This window comes from Zerene cesonia, chromosome Z (assembly GCF_012273895.1).
Source record: "Zerene cesonia ecotype Mississippi chromosome Z, Zerene_cesonia_1.1, whole genome shotgun sequence".
Taxonomy (NCBI): Eukaryota; Metazoa; Arthropoda; class Insecta; order Lepidoptera; family Pieridae; genus Zerene; species Zerene cesonia.
The window spans coordinates 8,375,924-8,401,452 of NC_052122.1; the positions used below are offsets into that span (position 1 = coordinate 8,375,924).

General features: G+C 31.8%; 1 protein-coding gene across 1 annotated transcript in view; it reads right to left on the minus strand.

Annotated features, from left to right (window-relative positions):
• LOC119835652 overlaps positions 1-25,529 on the minus strand; it is a 43,718-nt gene that overhangs the window by 7,525 nt on the left and 10,664 nt on the right. The window contains exons 5-7 of the mRNA XM_038360608.1: positions 22,486-22,548; positions 8,491-8,574; positions 3,817-3,961 (exon numbers count right to left, since the gene is read on the minus strand). Coding sequence (XP_038216536.1) covers positions 3,817-3,961; positions 8,491-8,574; positions 22,486-22,548 — 292 coding nt within the window. The remainder of the gene's footprint in view (positions 1-3,816; positions 3,962-8,490; positions 8,575-22,485; positions 22,549-25,529) is intronic.

Genomic DNA, 25,529 nt, shown 5'->3' on the forward strand with positions numbered 1-25,529 from the left:
GTTTGGGAAAATATATAAGCTGATGATTATAAAGTACGCTGTATCACTTTCTACCCTTCTCTCTTTCTTCACTTTCTTCTTCTCAAACTATTTCTAGATACAAAAATCATACCATAAAATCGTTTTGTTGCAACGTGAAAGAAAGACAAACTTCCTCACTTTCGCATTTATGATATTAATAAGGATAATGATAGTTAGGATTCTTTATACAAAACCTCACTGTCTTTTCGCGGTCATCTATAACAATTTATAAAAGTGACACCTATTGCTCGTTCACACGAATTACGTAAAGTCTATTCAAATTACTATGAAGGTTCCGCATGTAATCGTTATCGATTTTAACCCTCTGCAGGCATTTATACGCACCATATAACAGTAATTATCGTGATTGCATTCAAAGATGACATTGAACTAACTAACCATTAAAACAATAAGGGTAGCAATTACACTGCAGGTGTTTCAAATTACAAATTTATTATTAATACACTAATAACCAATAATTAGATTATGAGTAATGATTTCGTTTACCTTGTTACTAATTCAATATGTATGAAAGTACATTTTGTTTTATTCCCCTTTTCCTATTTTTTATAAAACCTGAATTGGCCGAAGAACATTTCACATGAATTTTAAAACCGACCAAATATTGCTATCAGTTTTGTATTTTTATACGAACGATTTCATGTTAAAATGTTAATTAACGAGAACCCTCGTACGGGAAAGTTTGTTAACATTTACATAATATTTACATTTTGCTCCAAATTTTATCAAATTTAAACTTGAGATTTTTTACTGAAGTTTGCAAAAAAATTTGGTGGAATTATTTAAATTATGCTTACACAATAATGACATTAACATTTTTTTTCTGTTTTTAATTGGTTTTTACTCTTTATACTTTTAATAAAGTTGATAATATAAATAATTTCTTGTACGACTTATAAAATAATTTAGGTCAACATCGACAATAGCAAAAATAAATAGGGTAAAACATCTATTTTAATATACTGAATGCTCCTAATAAGGTTTGATGATAATTTATAATGGTACTAGGTGTGTCCGTGACTTCGTTCGCATGGGAGTCAGTGAGACTTCTAGTCTTCTAATGAATCTTTTAAGTATCAGGTCAGTCAGTGGAGTAGCAATAAGTACAAAATAAAAACAGATTTTTTTTTTATATAGAAAAATTCGTTTGTGTTTATATCCTTAATTATTACTTTTTTCAATTTAGTATTTCAGGAATACAGATATTTTTCATAACAGAAAATCACGTAATTTTTAACACTCAGCTTGTAAATATAAAGTAGGTTTTAATTTTCACAAAAATATAATTAACGTACTCCCACCGAAAAGTAAAAAATAACACTTTATACTAAGTTTAGGCGGCAGGAACGTTTGAGGTATTTATCAAACAAAATTGTACGATGCAATTTATATAATGACTTTTAGAGTACATATATACAAAACCTTTCAATGCAAATAATTTAAAAATTCAAAACCAAAATCTTTCATGTATTCAACCCCATGCCGAATTAATTTTTCATTCCCTTTTAAGCCAAAGAGGAAAAAATTTTTTTGTTTAGTTTTTTATCACAAGTTGTATGGTCATAAGTTTGATCTAATTGTGACAGTTTGATGGATGTCTAAATTTTGTTAAAAAATACATATTTCATAAACCAGTGTTCACAAACATTATCTTATTAGCCATTTACTACTCATATCATTGTATAGTCATCAAATTATATTCCTTGGGCTTCTTTAGCTATTGTTAGAGATAGCTCTCCGTACTCTACGAGAAACCTTTTAGAGGCGTAGCAAGTATCCAAACTAAATAAATCTGAACCCAAGTGTTTGCTATGGACGTGGGCACTGACCAAACATACGGTCAAATAGTCATTGTGTCAACCTATCCGATAATATTTACCATCCTTGTGTGCTCTTGCATTTAATCGAGAGTACTTAATTATTTGGGCAGCGATTTATTAATCTCATTTGGATTTAACGCGATCGGTGTGTTGGTAATTGCAGCGTATTATAATTATATATTAGTCAGTATTATAATTATTTATTAGTTAGTATTAGTATTACTTATTATAATTTAAAACAAATATTAAACGAGTTTGTGAAGATTCACACAACGAAGATTGTATTTGTAGGCTTTATGATTGTTTTTATTGAGTTATTATTTCTGTTAAATTGTTGATATATCATTTTAAAAGTTTGTAAATATCGATATTACGAAACTGGACTGATTCATGTACTGTGATAGCAATATATATATAACTGGTTCCATGGTTTTATATCTATATAACCATTGATTTTACCACTGAATACGCTATCAATACAGATCTATTTGTTATTAACTGATATATTGCATATACGTTCATAGACGTTTATGGCATAAATAGATCTAAGAATTAACTTTAGGCACAAATTACTAAATAGTTACCACTTAACTTAAGGTGACATGTATAATACGTTTTTAAAGCATTTAACTTTCCATTCTACATGCTTAAACATAAACATATAACAATTAAAAAAGGATTTAAATTTTATAAATGAATAAATCATTCGTACGTTGAAATTAATAACAATATCTAGAAGTTAAAAGCATGTATAATGAAAGTGAAACTGCTATGAATATCTGTTGTTTCACACTGGCGGTTATGCCACGTTATAGGCAGCGAATATCATTGAAAACGACAGGCGAATGCGATCACAGCGCCCGGTATTGTGTATCGTATTACGCTTTTAGACACTGGTCTCAATTTTGACGAAAATGCCTTTTAATATCCAATGAATTGACATTTATTTTAGCTGGTCATGCGATGAAACTTTCAGTTTTATAACTGGTTGTTTTATTACTACAGTATATTGTTATTCTGCTTGATATAACTTTTATAATATTCGGCCCCATGATATTTTTAATATGGTTTATGATATGTTATAATCTTAAAAATTATTTGTATTTTGTATGCAGATGGAACTTGCTTTATGCTACAATATGCATTCTATACCGGAAGCCTTACAAATAATAGATGATTTTATTTGGCATTAAATCTGTTTGTAAACGTAGTAAGAACTAAACGTTAAATATCTAAACCAGCAGCCGTATAGCCCTTACATTATGCAACAATCTCGAACGGCATTCAACTTTACGCCGATATATCCTGAGAGAAGTTGGCAAGAGCTTGTGGCCGTAGTTGGTGTAAGATTCCGTAGTTGTCAATATAACTTGCGACCAATTTCAGAAGTATGTGCTACAAGTTTACACACCGAGTAGTTCAGAGGTTTTTGAACTATCTGATACCTATGTATAATTGGAATTATAATTAGCGCACCTTGAGAAGATTATTGATGATACGTGTATTTGTTTTATAAATTTTTTGTCGTCTATCGAACTGAGAAAAGTAACGTCATTGAGTAAAATTGTGAAAATAACTGTACAAACAGAAAGTATATATATGTATATATATATCACTAGTCCATGTCATCTTTGCGTTTCTTTTACAGTAGTAATTTTATTTCAAAGCTATCAATTAAATACGAGTATTATACTAAATTATAACTTTGGACTTCGGCCGCGGACGAACCCACGGACAATAGTAAGTATTTATATAACTCATGTCTTATATTGATGTAAAAGTTACGTTATTGCAAATTTTCATTCAAATCCACCCAGTAGAGTAACAAACATATATTATATTATATGATATGATATTCCAAGCTTTAACATTCTTGGTTTTAAAATGTCGCCCAACACCACATGATATAACGAGAAAATTACCTTTTACACTTAAATACAAAATGGAAACTTACGTATAGTCCTAGTGGGTGCTTCGGAAAATTCTTCTGGGTCGCAGCGGCTCGGCAGAGGTCGAGGTGCGGACCGTCGGCGCCCGCTCGGCGCAGAACTAGTGGTTGTGGTCTGTGGGGCTGTAGCCGTGTACTGTACTGCAGCCAACTGTATAAATAAAACAATATATTTAGTGCCGTAATTATTTTTACTATGATTATCTCAGAACAGGTCTATTTTCAATGCTCTAGGAATAACTATCTGCTACTGCTGATGACCTGGATTATTGACAGTTATTGCTTGTTACTATAATTTTCACAGTTAGAATTATATCAAAGGATATTATCAACGCTGGATTTTAACTCTGTTTCAAAAACAAGTAAAATCGCCGCACTCATCTGAGTTTATACTTTCTTAGTTTAATTAACATAAATCCATTCCAAGTACTACATTTTGCGAAGACAAAACAGTAAGATTGAATTGATTGTGTTTGAAAATATAGGGTTGTCGAATATAAATTGAAATTAGCTTAAATGGTTATACAGTCACAAAAGCATGCAAGTACCACGCAAGATACATATATGTAAAACATCACAGCGTTTATGGCGCAAGCGGAACAAATTCTTTTACGTCTGAGTGACATCTTTTCATTTCCTTCTATGAGATGCGGAAATAAACCTCATTCTTTTGTCATATTCCCACTGTTTGCAATCCACTAATGGTTTAACCCGATAGTAACCTTCACATTGTACTAAATGGATACCGGAGCGATACTCGCGTAGTATCCGGGTAAGAAGTAGCCGATGTGCTGATCCAGATTATAATATGTCTCTGTTTTAATTATATACAGGTCCGATCAGTTGGTTTTACGAGAAAGAGTAACAAGCACACATCCATACATTCTTATAAAGTTTCACACTTATAATATAGTAACAACGATCACTCCGCATTTTATTTTGTTTTATTACACCTAAGGTTTGCTTATATATGTTAATATTTATACATAAAATAGTAATTAAACAATATAACATATTAAATATATATTTACGGAGAATGTTATGAAGTATTTAAAATATGATTAACAAGTTTATTTTTTGCGTCGAAAATAAATTTAATACGATCCAATGTTAAAACCGCAATATCGGAGAAATTGCATTATTACGTTTCTCGCTGGCAATAACTTTGCGTAGATAGACTATAAAAGTCTAACCAATAGATTAGTACTTGGTTTCAAGAAAACAGCTTTCTGAAAGAGGTATAAAACAAATACTTACGATAAAAATGTAATATTATCTTCTGCTAATTTACATACTTTAGAATAATATAAAAATGCTTTCATTTGTTTTTAGTAGTAATTAGGGGAATATATATCATTAGATGAGTGAAGCTCTGTAACAAAAAACGTTACTAACTACTCGTAAAATACTCGGAAAGTAGAATCGTCACCTTAAAAAAGCTCTGGTGTCTGAAAATTGGGAAGTTGGTTATTAATTTTTAACTTCTAATGTAATGTAATATTCTCTCTCTTGCGGAACAAATATTTGACATCGGTCGTAATTAGTGAATTTTAGGGGCTTGTGAAATTGGTATTACTAGACTGTGATTTTAAATGGGGATCAAATATAGCTTTCCATGCTCACCAGAGTACAAAAAACCCACTTGCTAATAAAACGTTACGTATGCACTATAAAATTACAGTTGGCAGTAATTATACTTGCAGACTATTTCTCTTTGGTTTTATTTATATATAGCGCATATTAATTGCGGTTCCATAAATATTTCCACATCATTGAAAGGAAGAATCATATCATCAGTACACTTAACACAAAATATAGTAATAAATAAATTAATAAATCAAGGTAACAAGTGAATATACAAATATGTGTGTGATGTAAGTTCTCCTAGAAGTCTAATTAAATAAATAAATGTCCTAGTTTGAGTTTACAATCAATCATAACCGACGTCCCAAAAGCAGCGCATATTTCTTGATTGTCATATTTTTGTTAACAATAACACACAAAATACCACGAGCGAGTGCTCAAAAGGGTAACATATTGGCTGCTTTTATAATGTCGATCGCCGCACGTCGAAAACACATAAAGTTGATTGATTAGCATGTCAGTAGCCATCAAGAGGGCTTAGTGCTAATGGCTTAGCTACCGAGCTTAGCCGAGCATTGTTATTGTGGCTTGCAATTTAAGTCTTTGCGTGAAGTGTATATAGCAGTGACAGGGATTTCGAGGGCTTGTTCGACCTTCATATTTCGTTACAATATTGCTGTGTAAACCATGTGGATTTTCTCTTTTATGTGGCTTATACGTTTATTGTACCGGGTTTTTTTTGAGATAATTGTGTGTATTGTATGTTGAAATTAGGAAAGTATTCTTTTTTGTACCAAAGCAAAAGCTACAGTCACATAAGTCGTGTCAAATGGTGGTTTGACTTTCGACAGTTTTAAATAAGGGTGATGATAAACTATTTGAAATGTTGTTTTCGAATTCCACTTTAGCACCTCGCGCCAAGAAAATAATTATGTACAAAATTAAAGTACAAGCAATATTCACCAAATTATGTGTTCATTTTTTTTTTTTGATTAGTAAACATTTTTCGACATACGAGCGCCGTAGTTACGTTTTTCGCGGAATAACTCGTATCCATACCAACTTGAGGTAAAGATAGCGACGCGGTTTGTCTATTATGCGGTTTTTCAGTAAGTAAATAGATTACTATTTGTCATGTATAAGGGTAAATAAGTTCCTCATGCACTAATATTGCTAATAATATTATTACTTAATTACTCATAGCATTTGAGATAGTGCTCCTAATATGTTAAGATTATATTACTGCTTCACTGAAATTTTCTAGTATATAGTGCTTCGTTTTATATATAGTGCTTCTGAATTAAGTCTTATTCAGTAGAAAATAGTTCAAGTTTGATGTTTGTGTGTATAAATGAAGGAAGCGGTGAAACTGCGAAGAAATATCAACAAATTCACTAACATAAGATTATTAAAAATTTTCATGCCTCTTTCATAGTGGAATAATTTCTGTTTATTTCCTATCTGTTAAATTACAAATGTGGAAAAGGTTCGCAGTATCGTTATTTATTTATTGTGTGCAACCACCAAAACACGAGAAATATGATTTTAAATTTCTTCATTAACTCTGAATGCTACAATTGTTGGATGAAATTCTTACGAATTCCTTGAATAATAGAAATAGAAATACTTTTATCTGCCACTACTTAAAAAATAATGTAATTTCATCTAAAACAGAACATAAGAGGATATTAGAGATGCCACGAATATTCGGCAGCTATTCGGTATTCGGCCTATTCGGCCACTTTTCAACTATTCGGTATTCGGCCGAATAATACGTACTATTCGGCCGAATACCGAATAGCAAATCAATGAAAAAAAGACACATCATATTACCCAAAATTATCTATTTATTTCCAAATTACAACTCTTTAGTAATTAAAATTGATCAGTGGTAAGTTGTGATGGATAAAAACAAGCTTTTCAGCATTTATTGGTAGCAAACGACTACGCTTTTCATCGTAAATGATACCAGTCTCAGAAAATAACCTCTCACTATACACGCTACTTCCAGGAGAAGAAAGATACACTTTAGCAAATTTCGAAATGTTTGGGTATTGTTTTTCGTTTGCTAACCACCACTTGTAAGGATCGGCTTTCCTATCTAGGCGACTATCCTTAACGTGCTTTACTCGCAATTGAATTGAAACAAATAGCCATCGATCTCCTGCCGCGCCAACGCAACGAGGAAAACAGGTTTTTACTTGTCTTATTCCAGCGAACGCGCCCCCGACAAGCATGTATTTCGTGCCGAATATTCGGTGGCCGAATATTCGGCGCTTCGGCCGACAGCGTTGCCGAATATTCGGTATTCGGTATTCGGCCAATCAACTATTCGTGGCATCTCTAGAGGATATCCTCATCCTTCTATTTCCTCATACGGTTAAAGGCTCGGCAATGGCTAGTAAAAAAATCTTATTTTTTGAAATGCCGTTTAAATCCGTTCAGTAGTTTCCGCGCGATTGACCGACAAACATCCAAACAAACAAACTTTCGCATTTATAGTGTGATTATTGAAGGACGTTTGAATGGTAATTAATTTTCATTTGCTATGCACGCATCTATTGCCAATGGTCTAGTCTGTGAGAATCTACGATTAATGTTGACCTCACTGATTAATCCCCTACGCAGTCAGATTTATGGTCATGGCTTGTGTTAGTACCGTTAAATAACTCGATTAAAGAGCCCAGTGATTCGACATGTAAATCCATACTAATACAATTATTACGAAAATTACTCCGTCTATCTGTTTTGATTCATGAGCTTGGGGCAAAGATGTTGGCTTTTGGACATTGTTTTATTTATTTATTTACTTGTCAAACTATTAAAAATCCATTAAGAATCTATGAAAAAAAATCATTAAAATGTATACACCGTTTTAATCGGTATTGCCGTTATGTCTGGGTCTTGCCTACTAGACGTTTTTATATGTTTAAATTTTTTTAACTATTTCAATCCTAATTCAAGCGTACATTTACACATTCAACAAACCATAAGTCCTATTCTTTAAGTGGTGTAACGTATATCACTTTAAACATGGTCGTAAATAGATAATTATGATATATTTTAACAGTTTTCGACCAGGCATTTCTAACTTACCCTGTCAGAGTAATCAAACGCAGCGGTTCCTCGTCCATCAATGTACTCTTGGAATTGAGAAATCACACAGACGAGCGCGTAGATCTGCAAACAAAAAGAAACAATAATCCGATATTCATATCGTGTAAGGAGCATCGATCATTTAAAATGGTAAAAGTTAAAGAGGGCTGTAAACTTTGTTAATTTGTTCGCCTGTATTTATCTTACTAGTAAATTAGCTTATACTCTTAAAAGTCTTCGTATTTTACAACAGATTTAATATTATTGTATTGTATTTACAAACAGTCTCGTAGTTTAATTAAAAAAAAACGAATGAAAGCCCTTATTATGCTATAACCAAATAAGATAACGTAATACCAAAAAAAAAAATCTCCGAAAATAACGGATACATTGTAAGAAATTCCGAGCTGTTTTAATAAGTCGACTAAAGGAATAGATTCACGGTTCATATTCGTCGCAAAGGTTTTTTTATAGAGGTCCGTGCAAATAAAGTGGCGCCCTAGTCCCAAAGGGTATTTTTATGTCGGGATGATATCTTACGCAACATCAGCTGCAGTGTTTTAGATATATTAAGTTCGTTTATACAGGTCTAATATTACTTAAATATTCCCCTTATAATGAACTTTGGAACAAATTTTTTGACCGTCGAAATTATTTTTAAGAAAAGTTGTTCAACCGCTTTTGAATCATTTTAAAATAATTATAAGCGGTTCAGAGTTCGTTTCTACTGAAAGGAGTTTGGTAAAAAGTTTGTGAATGCGAAAAACGTATTTATAGCTTGAGGGTAATGGAGATATAAATGAACAGATACGTATATATAAAATTACCGTGGAACAGTTTAGCCATACGTTGGAATTGTTTTTTTTCCTTAATATTTGAAAAAACGCTGTCCTGGCATTTGACGGGTCAGCAAGTCTTAATGATTTATATATAAACCGTGCTACTTTTAGGGTATTTAAGCAGGTATACATTTTATATAATCTTATCTTTAAATATGTTATGTGAGAGAAGATAATTCAAATTTTCCCGACTGTAAACTTGTAATATATATCACACAAGTATATAGTAATTGGGTTTGAATTAGGGATGTTAATAAGATGAAATACTAAATTGAGAAGCATGCGTAAAATTTAGAGAAATTGTGTGTTAGACTGTGCTTAACATATACATCTTTAAAATCGACATGTTTTTAAAAATCTTTACATTATTTCAGACACTATTTTCACACAGTCCACAGAAAGCAAAAAAAAAAAAAATGTTTTTGGACAACACTTTTAAATATTTAGGCCCTGACGCTACTTTTTATGCGTTTGAATGATTAATTTTGTTACCAAAAGTACCGACTATTTCAGGCCGTAATCGTTCAGTAGTAATCAATTATGTTCGGGCTCAGAAGTGGTGTTAATGTCAAAAGCAACCCACTTAACATGTGCGATAGGGTTAGTTTTGGTCAAGTGGTGTTTATCCTTTACTATCCTACGCAAAGCGTGACTGATCACTTTAAATAATTTGCGTACAAACGTTTGACTTTCAGCATTACTAACCTGGTACCACAGATAATAGTGGCAGTTCCCTGTCAGTCCATAGTGTTGTGAATACACATTGGTATTGAAATTATGAAAGAGATTAGAACTTAGCGGGAGTAGTCGTAATCATAGCAAAAAATTGTCATTTGTATGTGTGTTACGCTAAATTTCAGTTAGTACGATATAAAGGCTAATGAACGACCTTATTTAATATTGCTTTGAGATTGACACATTTTTATTTTTTGTCTTTGCTATATATAAATTACACTGCGATCTTCTGTTGTGTTCTACCGCTACTAACAATCTTTTGTTTTTCATTTTTATTACTTTATTCTCAAAGGTTTATGTTAGCCGATGTGACTAATCGTGTGCGATTTGTTAGTCTATGATGGCGTTGTGTGTAAAATATAAGAATATTAATTACTGTCGACACCCGAGCTACGAAGATCTATAATGGCGAATACTTGCCAATTCATTATAAATCTCCATGTAAACAATAACACGCTTATGAATTTAGAGTAGCAGGAGATTGTCTTATGGGCATAGTTTGAAATAATAAGGTGCAGTTCTGATACAAGTAAAAAAAGGAAAAAAAAAACTATAACAACTAGACTAATCTACCCATTATACCCATAGACATTTACAAGAAGTTCTTTTAATCAAGGTCTGGCAATCCACTTAACTATTTCTTCAAGCCTTGATAGTTTGCTAAGCCCTCTAAACTTGTTGTTAAATTCTAATATGTTTTCATTACTGCAGCTATTTCTGTTAAAGGTACAATAGAGCAATAGCAACATAAAATAATAATTAATTTACTTCTATAATTAATTTATAACTCAACATATATTATTATGAGTTAAAAGCCTCTTCGAAATATATTGACAATAAAGTTATTTATTTAAGGAATTTTATATCAAAAATAAATAGCAAGTTTAGAAATGAGCCGTCGGAAAAAACATTTACTCCTTCTTTTAGTGAGAAAAAATTAAATTATACTTCCATATCATGTAAAATAGTGTTATCAAATGCATAAGCACCGAACATATGTCTTGGACTATTCATGTAGTTTCCAATATTTAAATCAAACTTCCAGTCTTTTGTAAATGGATAAGGACATGTGACGACTTACAACGAAGTAAGACAACCAAATTCGACCTTCCCATTGTCAAGTTAAACGTATTTTAGTATTTTTTTGTGTTTGGTTTCACGCGAGTATTATACATTTAGAAATTAAAAACTTTTCAACGGATTTTAAACGCGATTTATACATTATATTAATTACCCGACGTTTCGGTTGTCTCCCCGTGACCACGCTCGCTGTAAAGTGTTCGAAACGTCGGGTTAATAATATAATGAATAAATCGCGTTTAAAATCCGTTGAAAAGTTTTTAATTTCTAAACGTATTTTGATAGTTCGCGTTTCAGATTAGCCGCGACTTTGGTAATGGTGTTAAAATCAATAACTATGGATATATTTATGTTGGTAGTTGTTTGTGCTTTTAAAGTATGGTTTATGACTATTAATGGCTGTGTGTATTAATTACTTTATTTTTCACATACATTTTCTCCGTAATTATTCATTTACTTACGTAATAAAACAGAACACCTAGAAATCTGCAACTTTATGCTAGCTCTATTAACAATATGTAGATGATTTGTTCTGAGTCGGAATTAAGCCAAAGAATAATGCGATAGTAATACGGGTGCTCATGTAGGAATAGGTATTCCGCATTCATTTTATTTTATCTTTTAAACCGTAGTAACCTTTTGTATGAAAATAAAAATAGAACGAAACCATTTGCCTGAGCATGGTTAATAATTGAATACGACGGAGCATTTAGACTGAACAGCTGCCTCAAGCAGAATAAACAAGAGCCATTAATACATTTGAATCAATTCCCTTCACGTTTCAATTGTTTCTACATATTATCGTCTATTCCACGGTTACTAATAGCTGTAGTGTAGAAGAATATACATTATGCTTCCCATTAACTGAAGCCAATAGCAGAATCTCCAGTTTCTTGTTATCAAGTTCTTAGGGGTCGATCAGACGAAAGTGAATAACGTTTATTTCTGACTTTAGCGCCAACTTAAGAATCTTAATATATTTCGATGTTTATAAAGTCTTTGTTTTATATGTGTCGTAAGTATATTCCTGTTTTTTTATAAGACAAATAACTTTTTAAATGAGCGTAAATTATCTGTTTATGCACGGCATTTATTAAATTATCATCGAAAAATTGATAGCATTTGTTCTAACAATGTATGTAGGAATTATATTGAATCAAATGCACTTCAAAGAGAAGTATGTTTGATAAATAACTGTTTGAGTTTAAACAATCGGCAAGAAAATCATTCTTCTTAAATTCATTTTATACATACTTTATTTATATTAATAAATGAACGTATTTTGAGCTAGGTTTAACATATGCTTTTAATGACAGTATCATTTTTACTTAAACAAGATCGTCTAGTTCATATTAAAAGTATATAGACGGAATTCCACGTTGGCGTACTATCTCAAATAGAAAAAAGTTTTACGAACTGTCCGACTTAAATAAAATCGTAGGCGGTCTGAGAGTATTCGCAAACAGGTATCATTTTACATAGAGCTTCAAATAATTCTTAATGAATGTTTTCGCGAGTTTATTGCGCAGGATGCACGCTGTAAAAATTTTAACAGCTTCTGGAGACATTTAGCTTTTTATGACGTCGCCAACACCTGGATGTTACTCATTGTGTATTCAAGTGTAAAGCTGTTTGGTGTCTTAAATAATCTAAAAAAACATTAGAGGTTCATAGCATATGGTAATGCTGAGTTCCATTAGTCAAGATATTGTAACGTTTTTCAGAACATTTTGTTGATGTTGATTGAGAATTTTCAATGTTCTCCGCGAACCCATTCTATTTTTAAAATACATAAAAAATTAAAAAGGACGGAATTCTTAAACATTTGCACATTTCCGTCGTAATTTTATCCTGAGTATGTAACAACTATAAACAAGAACAATCATTATTCAAAATGATTACGGAGCGTTTCACAATCTGAAAGACGATTCCGGTACTATTCATTAGTAGGTTCTAATTTTGCATATATTGTGAACCATTGTCCTCTTAACGAGGAGTCTGTATTTAATGGAAATTCAGTAGACAACGATAAAATCGTAGGCGACTGATGAACGGAACTAGTTACTGCCGTATACACCGATACACACGATTAAATGGAATTCGCAATGAGAATGCCATTGTAAGTCAATTATGATTTATTCAGAGTAATTAAATCAGTAGCTTCCAACAGCGTTAGCTCTGTTTATTGATATTAAATCTTTGTTATTTTTTCTTTCTTAAATCTTCTGAACAAGCTTCGTTTCTCATGTAAATGAAATTAAATGACTAGTCTATAAGCATTTCTGCTATACTCGCAATTAAGTTTTTGATTTTGTGAAATGTATATATTCTTTTTATTTTAATTGTTTCCGAGGTTGAGAAGTCTGTGAAGTGTAGTACCGGTTAAACTTATTTAAAACAGCGGTTCTTCCAACTCTGACAAATATTTGATAATGTATTATAACTAGTAATTTATTATATACACTAACTACTATGTTACGTGATTGTGATACAAGAAATAAATATTTTATAAGCAAACAACGGTAGACATTTCATTTAATACGCTTTAACGTATTTGGGTATTCTAGTTGTCATTGTATAGATATTATAGATTACTAGCTGCACCCGGCAAACGCTGTTCTGCCTTACTCTTATCATTTAGGGATATGAAAAATAGATGTTGGCCGATTCTCATAGATACCGGATAAGCACAAAAAATTTCATCAAAATCGGTCAAGCCGTTTCGGAGGAGTATGGCAACGAAAACTGTGACACGGGAATTTTATATATATAGATATTATATTTAATTATAATATATAAAATCTCAAATCAATTTAAAGTTCTGAAAAAACGACGTGATCGGAGAAAATTAGAAACATTCATACAAGATGAGTATTTTTAACAAAAAAAAATAAGCCGCATTTATATTGTCATCACTAGACCCAATTCAAATGGGACCAGCTTTCAAGTAAAAAAAGGAATCATCAAAATGACCCAGACGAAACTTTTGAAATAGCAAACACAAAAAGTCGGATGTCGTTTTTTTGAAGTCGGTTAAAATATTTTTCATTATGAAAACACATAAATAAAAATATAGGTACAATATCGCTCTAGAGACAAGGCAAAGATTGTCTCAGCTCCTTGATTTATCTCATCACGGTTATTAATATAAAATAAAAATAGCAATTCTTGCCGCCGTTCCCGAGCGCTTAAACAAATTGCTCCTCTTAATAGCATGATGCCATATCATAATAATTAAGGCGGGAAACTGAATTTCACGGCGCGTTGCTGCCATTGATTTTTTTTTGTTTATGGTACAGAAAATCATTATCCATTTTTGTGTTTGTACCAATTATTGCGGTACACATTATTCAATGTCGATATATTTAGTTAAGATAAAACAATTGAAACCCGATTAAATATAAATTGTATTGATTTTTTTTGTTTAAGGTTTTTTATGTTAAGGGATTATAGGTTTTGTTAGTTTTTATCTGTGCATGTGTGTGTTTTCTTACCACAAATCTGCAGCTGATATGTGTCAAAAGATACTAAAATTTTATAATCCGGAAAGCTTCTTAGATTCTTTGGAAAATATAACCTACGTCCAATTATTGGAATCTTACATACTACGTTTAGGAGCGAGATATTTTTGAAATTAAAAATACTTTCATAAGATTTAAGTACACGTTACGATTGAAGTAAAATCGCAATCTTTTAGAAGAAAGAAATATTTGACATACGTTGTTTTTCTATTTAAGTTTTTTTTATATATTTCGCATTTAGCGAAACCCCATTACCCAGCTAAAGCTTAAGGAAGCGGTATGATTGTTAGATGTTACTTAATTAATCATAAAACATTTCTTAATAAATATATAACACAACTATAATATTATGACATATACATTGCCACGCATTATTTAAATGATGGTTGTGAATAGCAATAAATATTTCCTTGCCTCCGTTCAGACGACGCAGAGTGAAATAGAAACAAAATAAATCTTATTACGATCTGACTCGTATCAGAGTAGGGCTTAAATTATTTATGAGATATTACTTCGCGTGAATAGCTAATTAATCTGATGTAACTCGCGGAGTTGGTTGGTATAGACGTAGTTACTATTTAGTTATCTGTGGTACAGCACTGACATTTCATACCTAAAATTTCCCGCCTTTAATAGATGGCGCCACTAACAAGCTCTTTGAAAATGGGAACAGAATGTTTTTGATCCTTTTAATTTGGGCTTATTCAAATTCTTTTGACATGAGCCTTCCGTTTGAAAAATAAATCTAACTTTTTAACTGCGTAGTGCGCATATTAAACTTTACGCTCACGAATTAACATTTTTCATGCGGTATAAATAAAGGATAAAATTCTATTAAAAAAGTTGCATAATATACTTCAATAATTATAACGATATTGAGGTAGATCGTAGAATCCCCCGTTAATGGTCAAATGATAGATAGTATTTAAAAAATATTTATTTGGTGTGACGTCACCGACGTGGTCAAAGGAAATTCTTAATGGAATGGAATGTCCTTCCGCGGTAAGAAGTCTATGTCACTCTCCTGTCTCTTGATTATCGCCAGTCACATATATCATACTATAATATCGCTTCGTTGCAACAAATTCGTTGCAAAATTTAATTGCAATCGTTTCAGTAGTTTTTGCGTGAAAGTGCAACAAACACACACAAACAAATAAAAACTTACAAACATTCGCATTTATAATATTAGTAGGATAGTAGGATAGTAGGATCAGTAGGATAGATTTGTTTTTATTTTCCTTAACCCAAAAATTTCGCTATAACATTCATGGTAACAAGCTTTGCCCGTTCTTATAATACATAAACTTTAAATAGGTATCAACGCAAAATATTTCACATGTTTCTAAAAAAATCTCCAAATAAACTTATAAAAAGGTGATGTATATTTATAAAAAAAGAAGCTCACTTCATATTTACGTACATGCCATTTTATATTTAATGTACCTACTTCAAAAGGTATCTCCTGTTATCTGAATTTTAATAATCATGGAGGGTTAACCATTATTTTTATGAAAGAGACCACAGGGACTATAAAGCGTGTACAATTTATAGATTAAAGTCCCAGTGGGCTCTCAACGTGTGAACAATAAAGTGTCGTCATTTTTCAAACGATGAATGCCTACTGACATGAACTCGATTATCATTTTAAGCTCAAAGTCGGACACAGTTATGTTATACCCCTTGTTGAGGGTATGTTTTTTTCGTTTATTAAATGGCACTTTATAAACGTTCACTGGTTTGTAAAAACTAAGTATACAGAAAAATTTGGAATGCGATGCATGGTCAGCACTGAGTAATGGTTACCGCGGCACGGTCTGCTAGCTACGCAGTTTTGTTTTTATTTTTTTCCTAAGTGTATATTTTTAATGATTCTTCTTATTCGAAAAATATATAGATAATATTGTTATAATTTTGTTGTTGATAAATAGATACAAAATTTATTTAAAACGTAACAAACGATAATCAAATAATTCATATTGCATTGACTCCTTTACTATCTTTTTTGTCGACGATTACTAGTGTTTAACGTTTATAACGTTTTAAACGTTTTAATCAGAAATGTTGCACCCAATAGAGATTTTAAGTAAATTATTGATATCTGATCGAAAATGTAAACGATTTATTTCATAAACTATGTAATTTTACAGCTCGTTTTGACATATCTAGAATTTTGAGATTAAAACTAGGTACAACTCAATTAGACGGAGCAATGAACGTCCATATTTAAAGATATCTTATAAGCGATATCGGAAAAAGATTTCTTCGACTTGTTTGTGACGAGGGAAAGTTAAAAGAAATTTTTTGTTTCAGTCTTTCAGTCAACCAATATCACATGAAAACATTCTACGCGAATTAAATATAGTTAAGGAATAAAATCTTGTCTATTTTTTTAGGTAAAATAGTCTGAAAATGAAAATTGGGTATGTATATATATCAAACATTGTATTTTAGTAGTGTAGAAATGTGGTAGGAATATTTATTCTTGATCATTCGCCTACATATTTCGCAAATAGAATTTCCATAAAGGTCAAGTTTATGTGGCGTAAACTCACAGATAGTTTAATCAATCTGCTTTTAGTTTAATTATGAATAGCGTAGAAATTAAGCCACATCATTCAATTAATAGATTTTAATTAGAATAAGATTGTTTGAAATAATGCTGAATTTGCACACCGAGAGGTTTGCAAAAACTTTAATAACAGAAGATATAATAATGTATTGTTTTGATCCACATTCCAATAAATAACAATTTATTTTTGAACTATAAAAAGATGTGTCTGAAAATTCAGACCGATTTTGTAAGAGTCAAATGTGGTGCTATGGAATGAAACATACCTACAAAATAAAGTGCAATAATTATAATAGGCTTTTATAATATAATAATAACAGCCAGGAACCATTTTGTAACGAAAAACCGAAAGCTCGACGCTCCTTTAGGAAAAATAAATTCTCGGCCTATATATGACTGCCGTTTTTCGAATCAAAATCAGTCGCAGTCGTAGTCAAATGAAAAATAATGATCTAAATTGCAAGCTAATGTTATGGATTGTAATTATTTGATAGATTACAATCTTGCGATTTAGATAACCTAACATTTTAATTTACACAATCTTGCGACGATATACACAAATTGTAAGGCCTTAAATGGTTCCAACAGTGATAGAATATTTGAAAATAAAAAATTCCTAAAAATAACAATTATAAAGGAATGTTATTCATTGCTTGAGTGGCAATTCTGATATCAATCTCGTAACGTTGTTATAATCAAACTCAATGAATTAATGAGATATTTAAGATAAAAATGTACGGCTTAGCCTGAAGTTTAATAAACTTACGAGTAACTTACTCAAACTCATTTACTCATACCTACCTGTTTATTCCCGTGGGATGTTAACGCCTAGGGAAATGTAATAAAATGCATATCCCATTCCCTACCCTTCCCAGTCCTTTCCTTTATTCCTCTTACCAATTCTTTCTTAATCCCATCCCATTTTGAAGTCGGCAATCCATTGGTAGAGGCGTAAGTAAAGTGCAATGGACTTTATGCCTCTCCAAATGTTCATGGACGGTGGTAGCGCTTATCATCGGGTGTCCCACCAGCTCCATTGCCGACTGAGAAATAAAAATAATAAACTATAAAACAGCGGGCGCATTTATAGGTGGTTAGAGAGTATCTGAGTAAAACGAACTATTGAAAATGTTTGTTCCCCGCCGCGCGCTTGGCTTGTAGCTTTCAAATAGGCAGAAACCAAGTCACCGGGACACTAGGCGCTAAGCAAGCCGACTGTCTGGGCAGCCACGACCTCAGAGTTGAGTGTTGTGACTGACTTTTGACGTAGTCTCCATGTTATTTTGGTGCACCAGTTTAAATGTAATTTATAAAACACATAGAACCAAATTTTTAGAAACTTACACAGTCAAGGTATATAAAAATTAGACTTAAAATTAGGCACATTTTTCTTTTGAACCAAATAGAGAGTACACCAAGTCGCTATGTCTATGAAAGAGTTATGAGGTCATAAAAAATGTACAGTAACAGTTTTTCCCGCATATATCCCCTTCCATTGAGAATTCCGCGAAAAAACTTCCGTGACTTGTCCGTGACTTGTCTTGGTTCTCAAACTATCTCTGTTTCAAACTTCATTTAAATCGGTTTAGTGAAGTGAAAAAGGTACACAGTTGCTTTTATATTTATAATACTAGATAGGATTATAAAATCATCAAAACCTAGAGACTAAGTTTTAATGCTAGGTCGGTCCTAGGTTTATGAAACGATATTAAACATATTTCGTCGGGTTTATAGGGACATAATTGGGTTCGAGTTAACAAATATTGGGCAATAAATCTTTTATAGACGATATAGCCAGTTTACTATAAAGATATTGGGTATGTGGGCTACGTATTATGAGTTTTATTATCCGACTTTCCGAATGAACTTTATTTTTATATGTATAAACGCACTAGTTTAGTACGGTGAGTGGGGGAGCCGGAGTCGTTTCCTCACCCTTCGGAGGCCTTAACATCGTATTTTCTCTCTTTATCCCTAATGTTTGAAAGTCGAAAATCCATCTGCACACACGTATGGTCTCTTTACAGCCGGTGATGGACCATGAGGTGACCCCCCCAGCTTCTTTATCTACTATGACAAAAGAGATCAACGTTTAATGGTGCCATGATTACTCGTATAGTAGAAATTTGAAAAAAACTAAATATTAAAAAAAAAAAAAAATGATTTTAATTGTCACTGTAGAGTGTTTCACGTGATCTGTGTGCTCTTTCTAAATTTTAATTGTTTTATTGCCGAAAGCTACTAACGATAACAGTGATGCCTGGAACTGGAATAATATTCTAAAGGTTAAACATTATACTAAAGTTTATATTGAAGAGACGGTGACGACGTTCATTTCAGAGATAAGTTGGTGGAACTGTATTGCGTATAGACAGAAAAGCCCTCCTTGTTCCACTAAATCAAAAGAAATAGTAAGAAATGTGCTCACATACATTAAGATTATATAAAAAAACTATTACTTACTTCTCTCCATAGAATTAAAACACACGGATATGTTGAAAATTGTTTGGTAGCGTACAGCGACAAGTCAGCCTTTCGGTATGAAGTTAAGGTAATTTTACTTTTTTTTTTTTGCACATTGCGCTATGTCCAACAAGGGGCTACTGAAAATCAGCGCTGCGCATTACGCGTAGTCACCCTTTTTATCACCACACCGTTTAGTCATAAGTTCACTTTTTAATTTTAATTTTAATTTAACTGTGTGTAAATGTGGTGGTGTTAAATAAACATTATTTCTTTCTTTCTTTCTTCTTTCTATGTTATTTTTTATTGTGAATGTGTCCTATGATTTTTTTGAAAACTCATATCGTATGTTTTTTGTTTTTGTTATTATATTTTTAGCATAATTCTATAATTAGGTGATTATGAGTTATGAAGAACCACCTACTGTGTTCCTTCAAAACTCTTATTAAATTTCAATGCATTCAAAACATAGAGATCATTCAATTTATGTATTATATGTATAATTTACAATAGCGATATCAGACAACTATATTGAACAATTAAGTAACTTTATGTTTAAATTATCATAGTTAAATCATCCAACTGTTTCAACCAGCCTTTTCATTAATCGTTCGGCTCTTCATTAAATGTCAACGCTTAATAAACTGTTTAAACAATATCTAAAGATAGATCATTTTCTTTTTTAATAGTTTACATAAAGCTTAAACTTTTAATGCAATGATTATATTATATCTTAGATACATTTACGCACATTATGAAAAATCGTGTGCAAAATATAGCGAATGTTTTAATTTAATATTTGTAATTAAGTATCTTATAATAGTAACTGTGTTATATCTTAATGAGAATAAATGTTAAACCTTATAAATACAAATGAATACTGACAGTAATGCTGTATTTCATTGATGAACTGAACGCAGTGGACTTGCCTTATGAAATAACCCTAAGCACGTCCCTGATCAACACAGACTATATAAAATGTCTTATACATTGTCTCATCAGAATTCTAATTTGTCTTGAATACACAACGAAAGTATATTTAGAAACAAGTTCTGAGCGAAGTTTCTTCGAGTTATTTGAATTGTTCAGGAGAAATCGTATGTAAATGGCTCTTTAAACATAAACCAAGCATTTGTTTAGTGAAAGACAAAGGTTTTTGCACCCGAGTTCGGGGAAGGTACTTGGTAATTATGTATCTTGAAACCAATACAATGGCGGTTACAATTGTGATGAATTTTTGTTTTAATTAGATGAAATTAGATGGTAACAGAATTGAGATAGAAGCGTAGAAAAAAATTAAATTATTTTCTTTTAAATTATCCACTTCATTCAAGCTCAAAGCGGTGGAGGAACTCGCCCGTTATTCAAGAACCAACAAGTTCGGCATTTTACCGCATTTGGTCAGTATTTATTGTTGGGTACTGTAGTAATTCACCGTTTTAATTAAATTATCGCTGAATTACTATATGCTTAAAACGCTGAAGGAAAACATCGTGAGGAAACTGGCATGTCCAAGAATAAAAAAAAAAGTTCAACGACATGTGACATCTGCCAACCCGCACTTGGCCGGGGTGATGGATTATGGCCTGAACCCTCATAGGAGGCCTGTGTCCCAGCAGTGGGTACATGTCTGGGCTGATGATGATGATGTCTTTAGTGATTATTGTATATTCTTACTTTTATTGCGACAACTCAGAGCAAACAAATACATTAAAAAATACAAAGAAAGTGCTAATTACAAATTATCACAAATAGGAACTACTAACAATGATATACAAACAAACATACAAACTTATTAAACAAACAAGGTAAGAACAAATATGGCGCGATATGATAGCGGATAAGTGCTTTGTTTGACTTGGTGAAAAATACAAAATTCGCGTCAGCTATTCATAATTAATTTCAAAAGCTATTTATTAAACTCCGCAGTGAAAATAGCTAGATGATAATGAAACATTTTTTCCTTGTAAATATGTTTTTTTACGCTTGGCGTAATCGTTTTTAAACGAAAATTATATTAAGAGATTTAATTAAAAAATGTTTGGATATGCTGCTGCTTGTCAAACGCTATATAGTGCTATATTATAGTGAGTATAATATGTGACCGCCTCCTTGGTACAGTGGTAAACGCGTGAGCGTAGAACCGAGGGTTCCTGGGTTCGATTCGCGGTGGGGACAATAAAAAAAATGTCTCGGTCTGGCACGACACAGAAGGTCGATCACCTACTTGTCCATAAAGAAAATCGGTCAGTGAAACAGATGTATATCATCTGCCCCATACCCCCGTAGGGGACACGGGACTTCACTTAATATAATGTTAGACTTTGTATAATAAAATAATAATATTAATATTAATGTTCCCTTGACTTAATTTGAGGAAACTGCAAGCGAACAGACTTGGAAATTTGGTTAAGGGATTTATTTATAAAAAGTTGCAAGATATGCAAATGGACCGCAAAGTTAGTTTTATAAATCAAATCACCGATTCAAATTTGAAATCGTAAATGTCTAACGAGATGAGACGCTTTCGTCTGGTAAAATACACAATTTTCAATTAGATATTTATTACCTACGCAACATGTGTTATTTTTGTACATCATAAGCAATACATTAATACTTTTACTATAATATCCCGAGTAATATTTAATATTTCTACTGTATATGCAATAAAAAATGCTACTTATAGTCTTCATATATATATTCATATAACATGATGATACATATATGGGAACTAATTGCAAATATATTACAAACATCAAACTTTTATTGCACTATTGGTACTTACGTTTAAAGCAATTATGAAGAAATCCAACGTGAAGAGGAATGACGTGATGGGATTGAAGTTGAACTGAAAGAAAAATATCATTATAGTATATACCACAAGCATATAGCATATCATCAATTAGAATAGGATCGACTTTACGACGTATTGTTGTTATCTTTGTTATAGAAGCTAATTCAAATAATTTAATAATAAAGTTACAATAATTTGTTTAATCAATTTTGATGTAAAGGTGAAGCTAAATTGGTTTAAGCAAATCTTAATTTGATCATAATAATTTTTCAAATGACATTTGGCATATAAAGGTCAACGACGTTCCTATTCTTAGTGGAATCGCATAGAACAGCGCATTACTTCAGAAAATTTACAAATATAAATAACATATTATATAATTATGAACTGCATATTCTGCTCTATGCATCATCATCATCATCGTGTGGATATCAATTATACGCGTATAATTAATCTCGAAAGGATCAACGCGCACACGGGGTTAATTTGGTTTTAATATTATAGTATAATCATATCCCTTTGCATTCCAGTTGTAAGACTGAGATTACAAAAGGTGTGATTTATAGACAGATTGATGAAAAAAGTTTTCAAATGAGAACCTTTGCTTGTATCTCTGTCTCGTATTTAAAGAGCCAACATATTGTTTGATTTTAGAGCTGAAATTTGTTTTAAATATGTCGATAATTATTTACTACCATTTAATACCATTATTTCGTTCATATATGGTCTTGATATAATGATCACATATATCATACCTCCCATTATAATATTTCTATTATTCATCAGCAGATATATATCGATTGGTAGGACTATAGTTTTATTCTCATATTCCCGTATCTCCATACTACGGTCATAAATCTAAATTACTAGAATCAGCCGATCAAAAATTATCCCACTTCTCCTAACAACAATATTATTTACATAAACATTATGAAAAAAAATGTTTAGGTACGTACATGCCTGTATTATTATTATGAGACAGTGACTTACTATTCGTACATTAAATAAAGGCAATATATATGTTATACAATATATCTATGCATGAATCGGCCTATTTCTATAGTAAACGTTTTGCGTCAGAATGTCGGCAGATTAACAAGGCGGAATCGTCCTCAATCAAATGAAACCCTCTTGACCGGCGGCTAGTAACTTCATTTTGTTATCGAAGATTGAAAATAAACTATGAAATGCATATTATATCTAGAAATTACTTTCATACTGCATCCGATTTATTTAGTAATTTTGTTTTTTCACGTATTAGCGGGCACCGCGCTGGTGGTTCGTCTAATGGTCAGCGATCACCACCGCCTATGATTCGCACTCATGAGCCTCTGATGATGCACTCGTAAGGGGCAAGGGATAAGGAAAGGATTGACGACTGGAAAGAAGGAATGGACTAGGAAGAGTGACGGAAAGGAAACAGTATTATGGTGTTATACAAATATGAAAACAAGTAAACAGTTGATTTAGTAAGCTCCGTAATACTGTTCAATAGCAGTGATAGTGAAAAAAATACAAGTGAATGTTTAAAAAAAATTTATGTAGATCGATGTAGAACTGTTTACATTATAATCGAGACATGTAACTCATTTTAAAATACGAATTATATACTTCAATACACAGTAATTGATATAAATTGATTGTTAATAGAATACTTTTCATAAAGATGCATAAAGAATAATCTCAATGTCACAGTTCGGCATCAATGTCAACAAATCATGATACATTCAGATCGTATTAATGAAAATCGTGATCCGCTTTTGATTCTGACTTCTATCCATATCGAAGTCGACTCATAGAATATGAATTAAATACAAAGACAATGCTCGTTTCCAATCCTTGTATATCGTATAATTAACTTTCATGAAATTAATATGGATACTGGCCTATTACAATTGAAAGTATTCTTATAGTGAGGTATTGAATGAACCATTTGTTTCCTGATTCCCGGTCAAACTACGTCGTGTTCCAGTCTCTAAAAGTAAAATAAACAACAGAGTACTGAAAGGCTTTCTTTTACTGTGCATTTCCTATTTAAAAGTTAAAGCCCTACAAGTAAATTGAGATCTATTGCGACAATATATTCAAAGAAAACTTCTTAACTGGAACAAAACGTGGAGTCTTTCGAACGTCGTGTGACTTTTTATGTGAATACACAATGGATGTGTTCGTTTGTGGAACATTTTATTGTACACAGTAGACGAAAAGGCCTAGTAAAGTAGTTACAAGTAATCGAAAGTTGTTATAATTTTAATGTAAGGTGTTATCAGGGTCAAAGGTTGCACTAGTTGTAGTGATAACTAGTAACTACATAACGTGATAACTGTAACAGCATTGAACAGTTTTGTAACTGACAATCGGATGGGTGAAATGGTCAACCATCCGTTATTCATTTCAACCATCCATCTAACAATCACCAACAACCGTTGATAATGCGAAATAACCAACATGCTGATGTAATGCGATTTAAAATTTCAATAATTTAATTCTACATTTGTGTCGGCAACCCTACAGCAGCTTATTTTTTTTAAATAACTATATCATGTTCAACCCTAAAATATTATATAATAAAACAGTTAATGCAAATAAACTTTAAATAAAGTTAATAAAATCAAATAGCATAATAAAACAATAGCAGGCAAATTTAGCATTCCAAATTAACTACGTAACTTGAAACATAAATCCGATAATTTTACATCCGTATATTTCAAATATTTCAACGATGGATTCATTTGGTTCGAGCATTTGAGTATCGCTATATTTTTTTTACAAAGTTAAATTGTTTATTGAACGCGTATTATATTGTTAGTTATCGATATATCCCAACGTTAGCAATTAGTTACATAATTAGTTTATTTCTTACAAAAGTCTATCAACAGTTGTTAGATAAAATTATTACTTGCGTTTTATGTACAATAAATATAAGTTTATATCAGATTGTTAGAGATAAACACAACAATTCACGGACAACTGACTACGCAGGGAGAACTGTGTACAGTCTTGCCCTAGCCTACGGTCTGACACAGCTGGTCTCT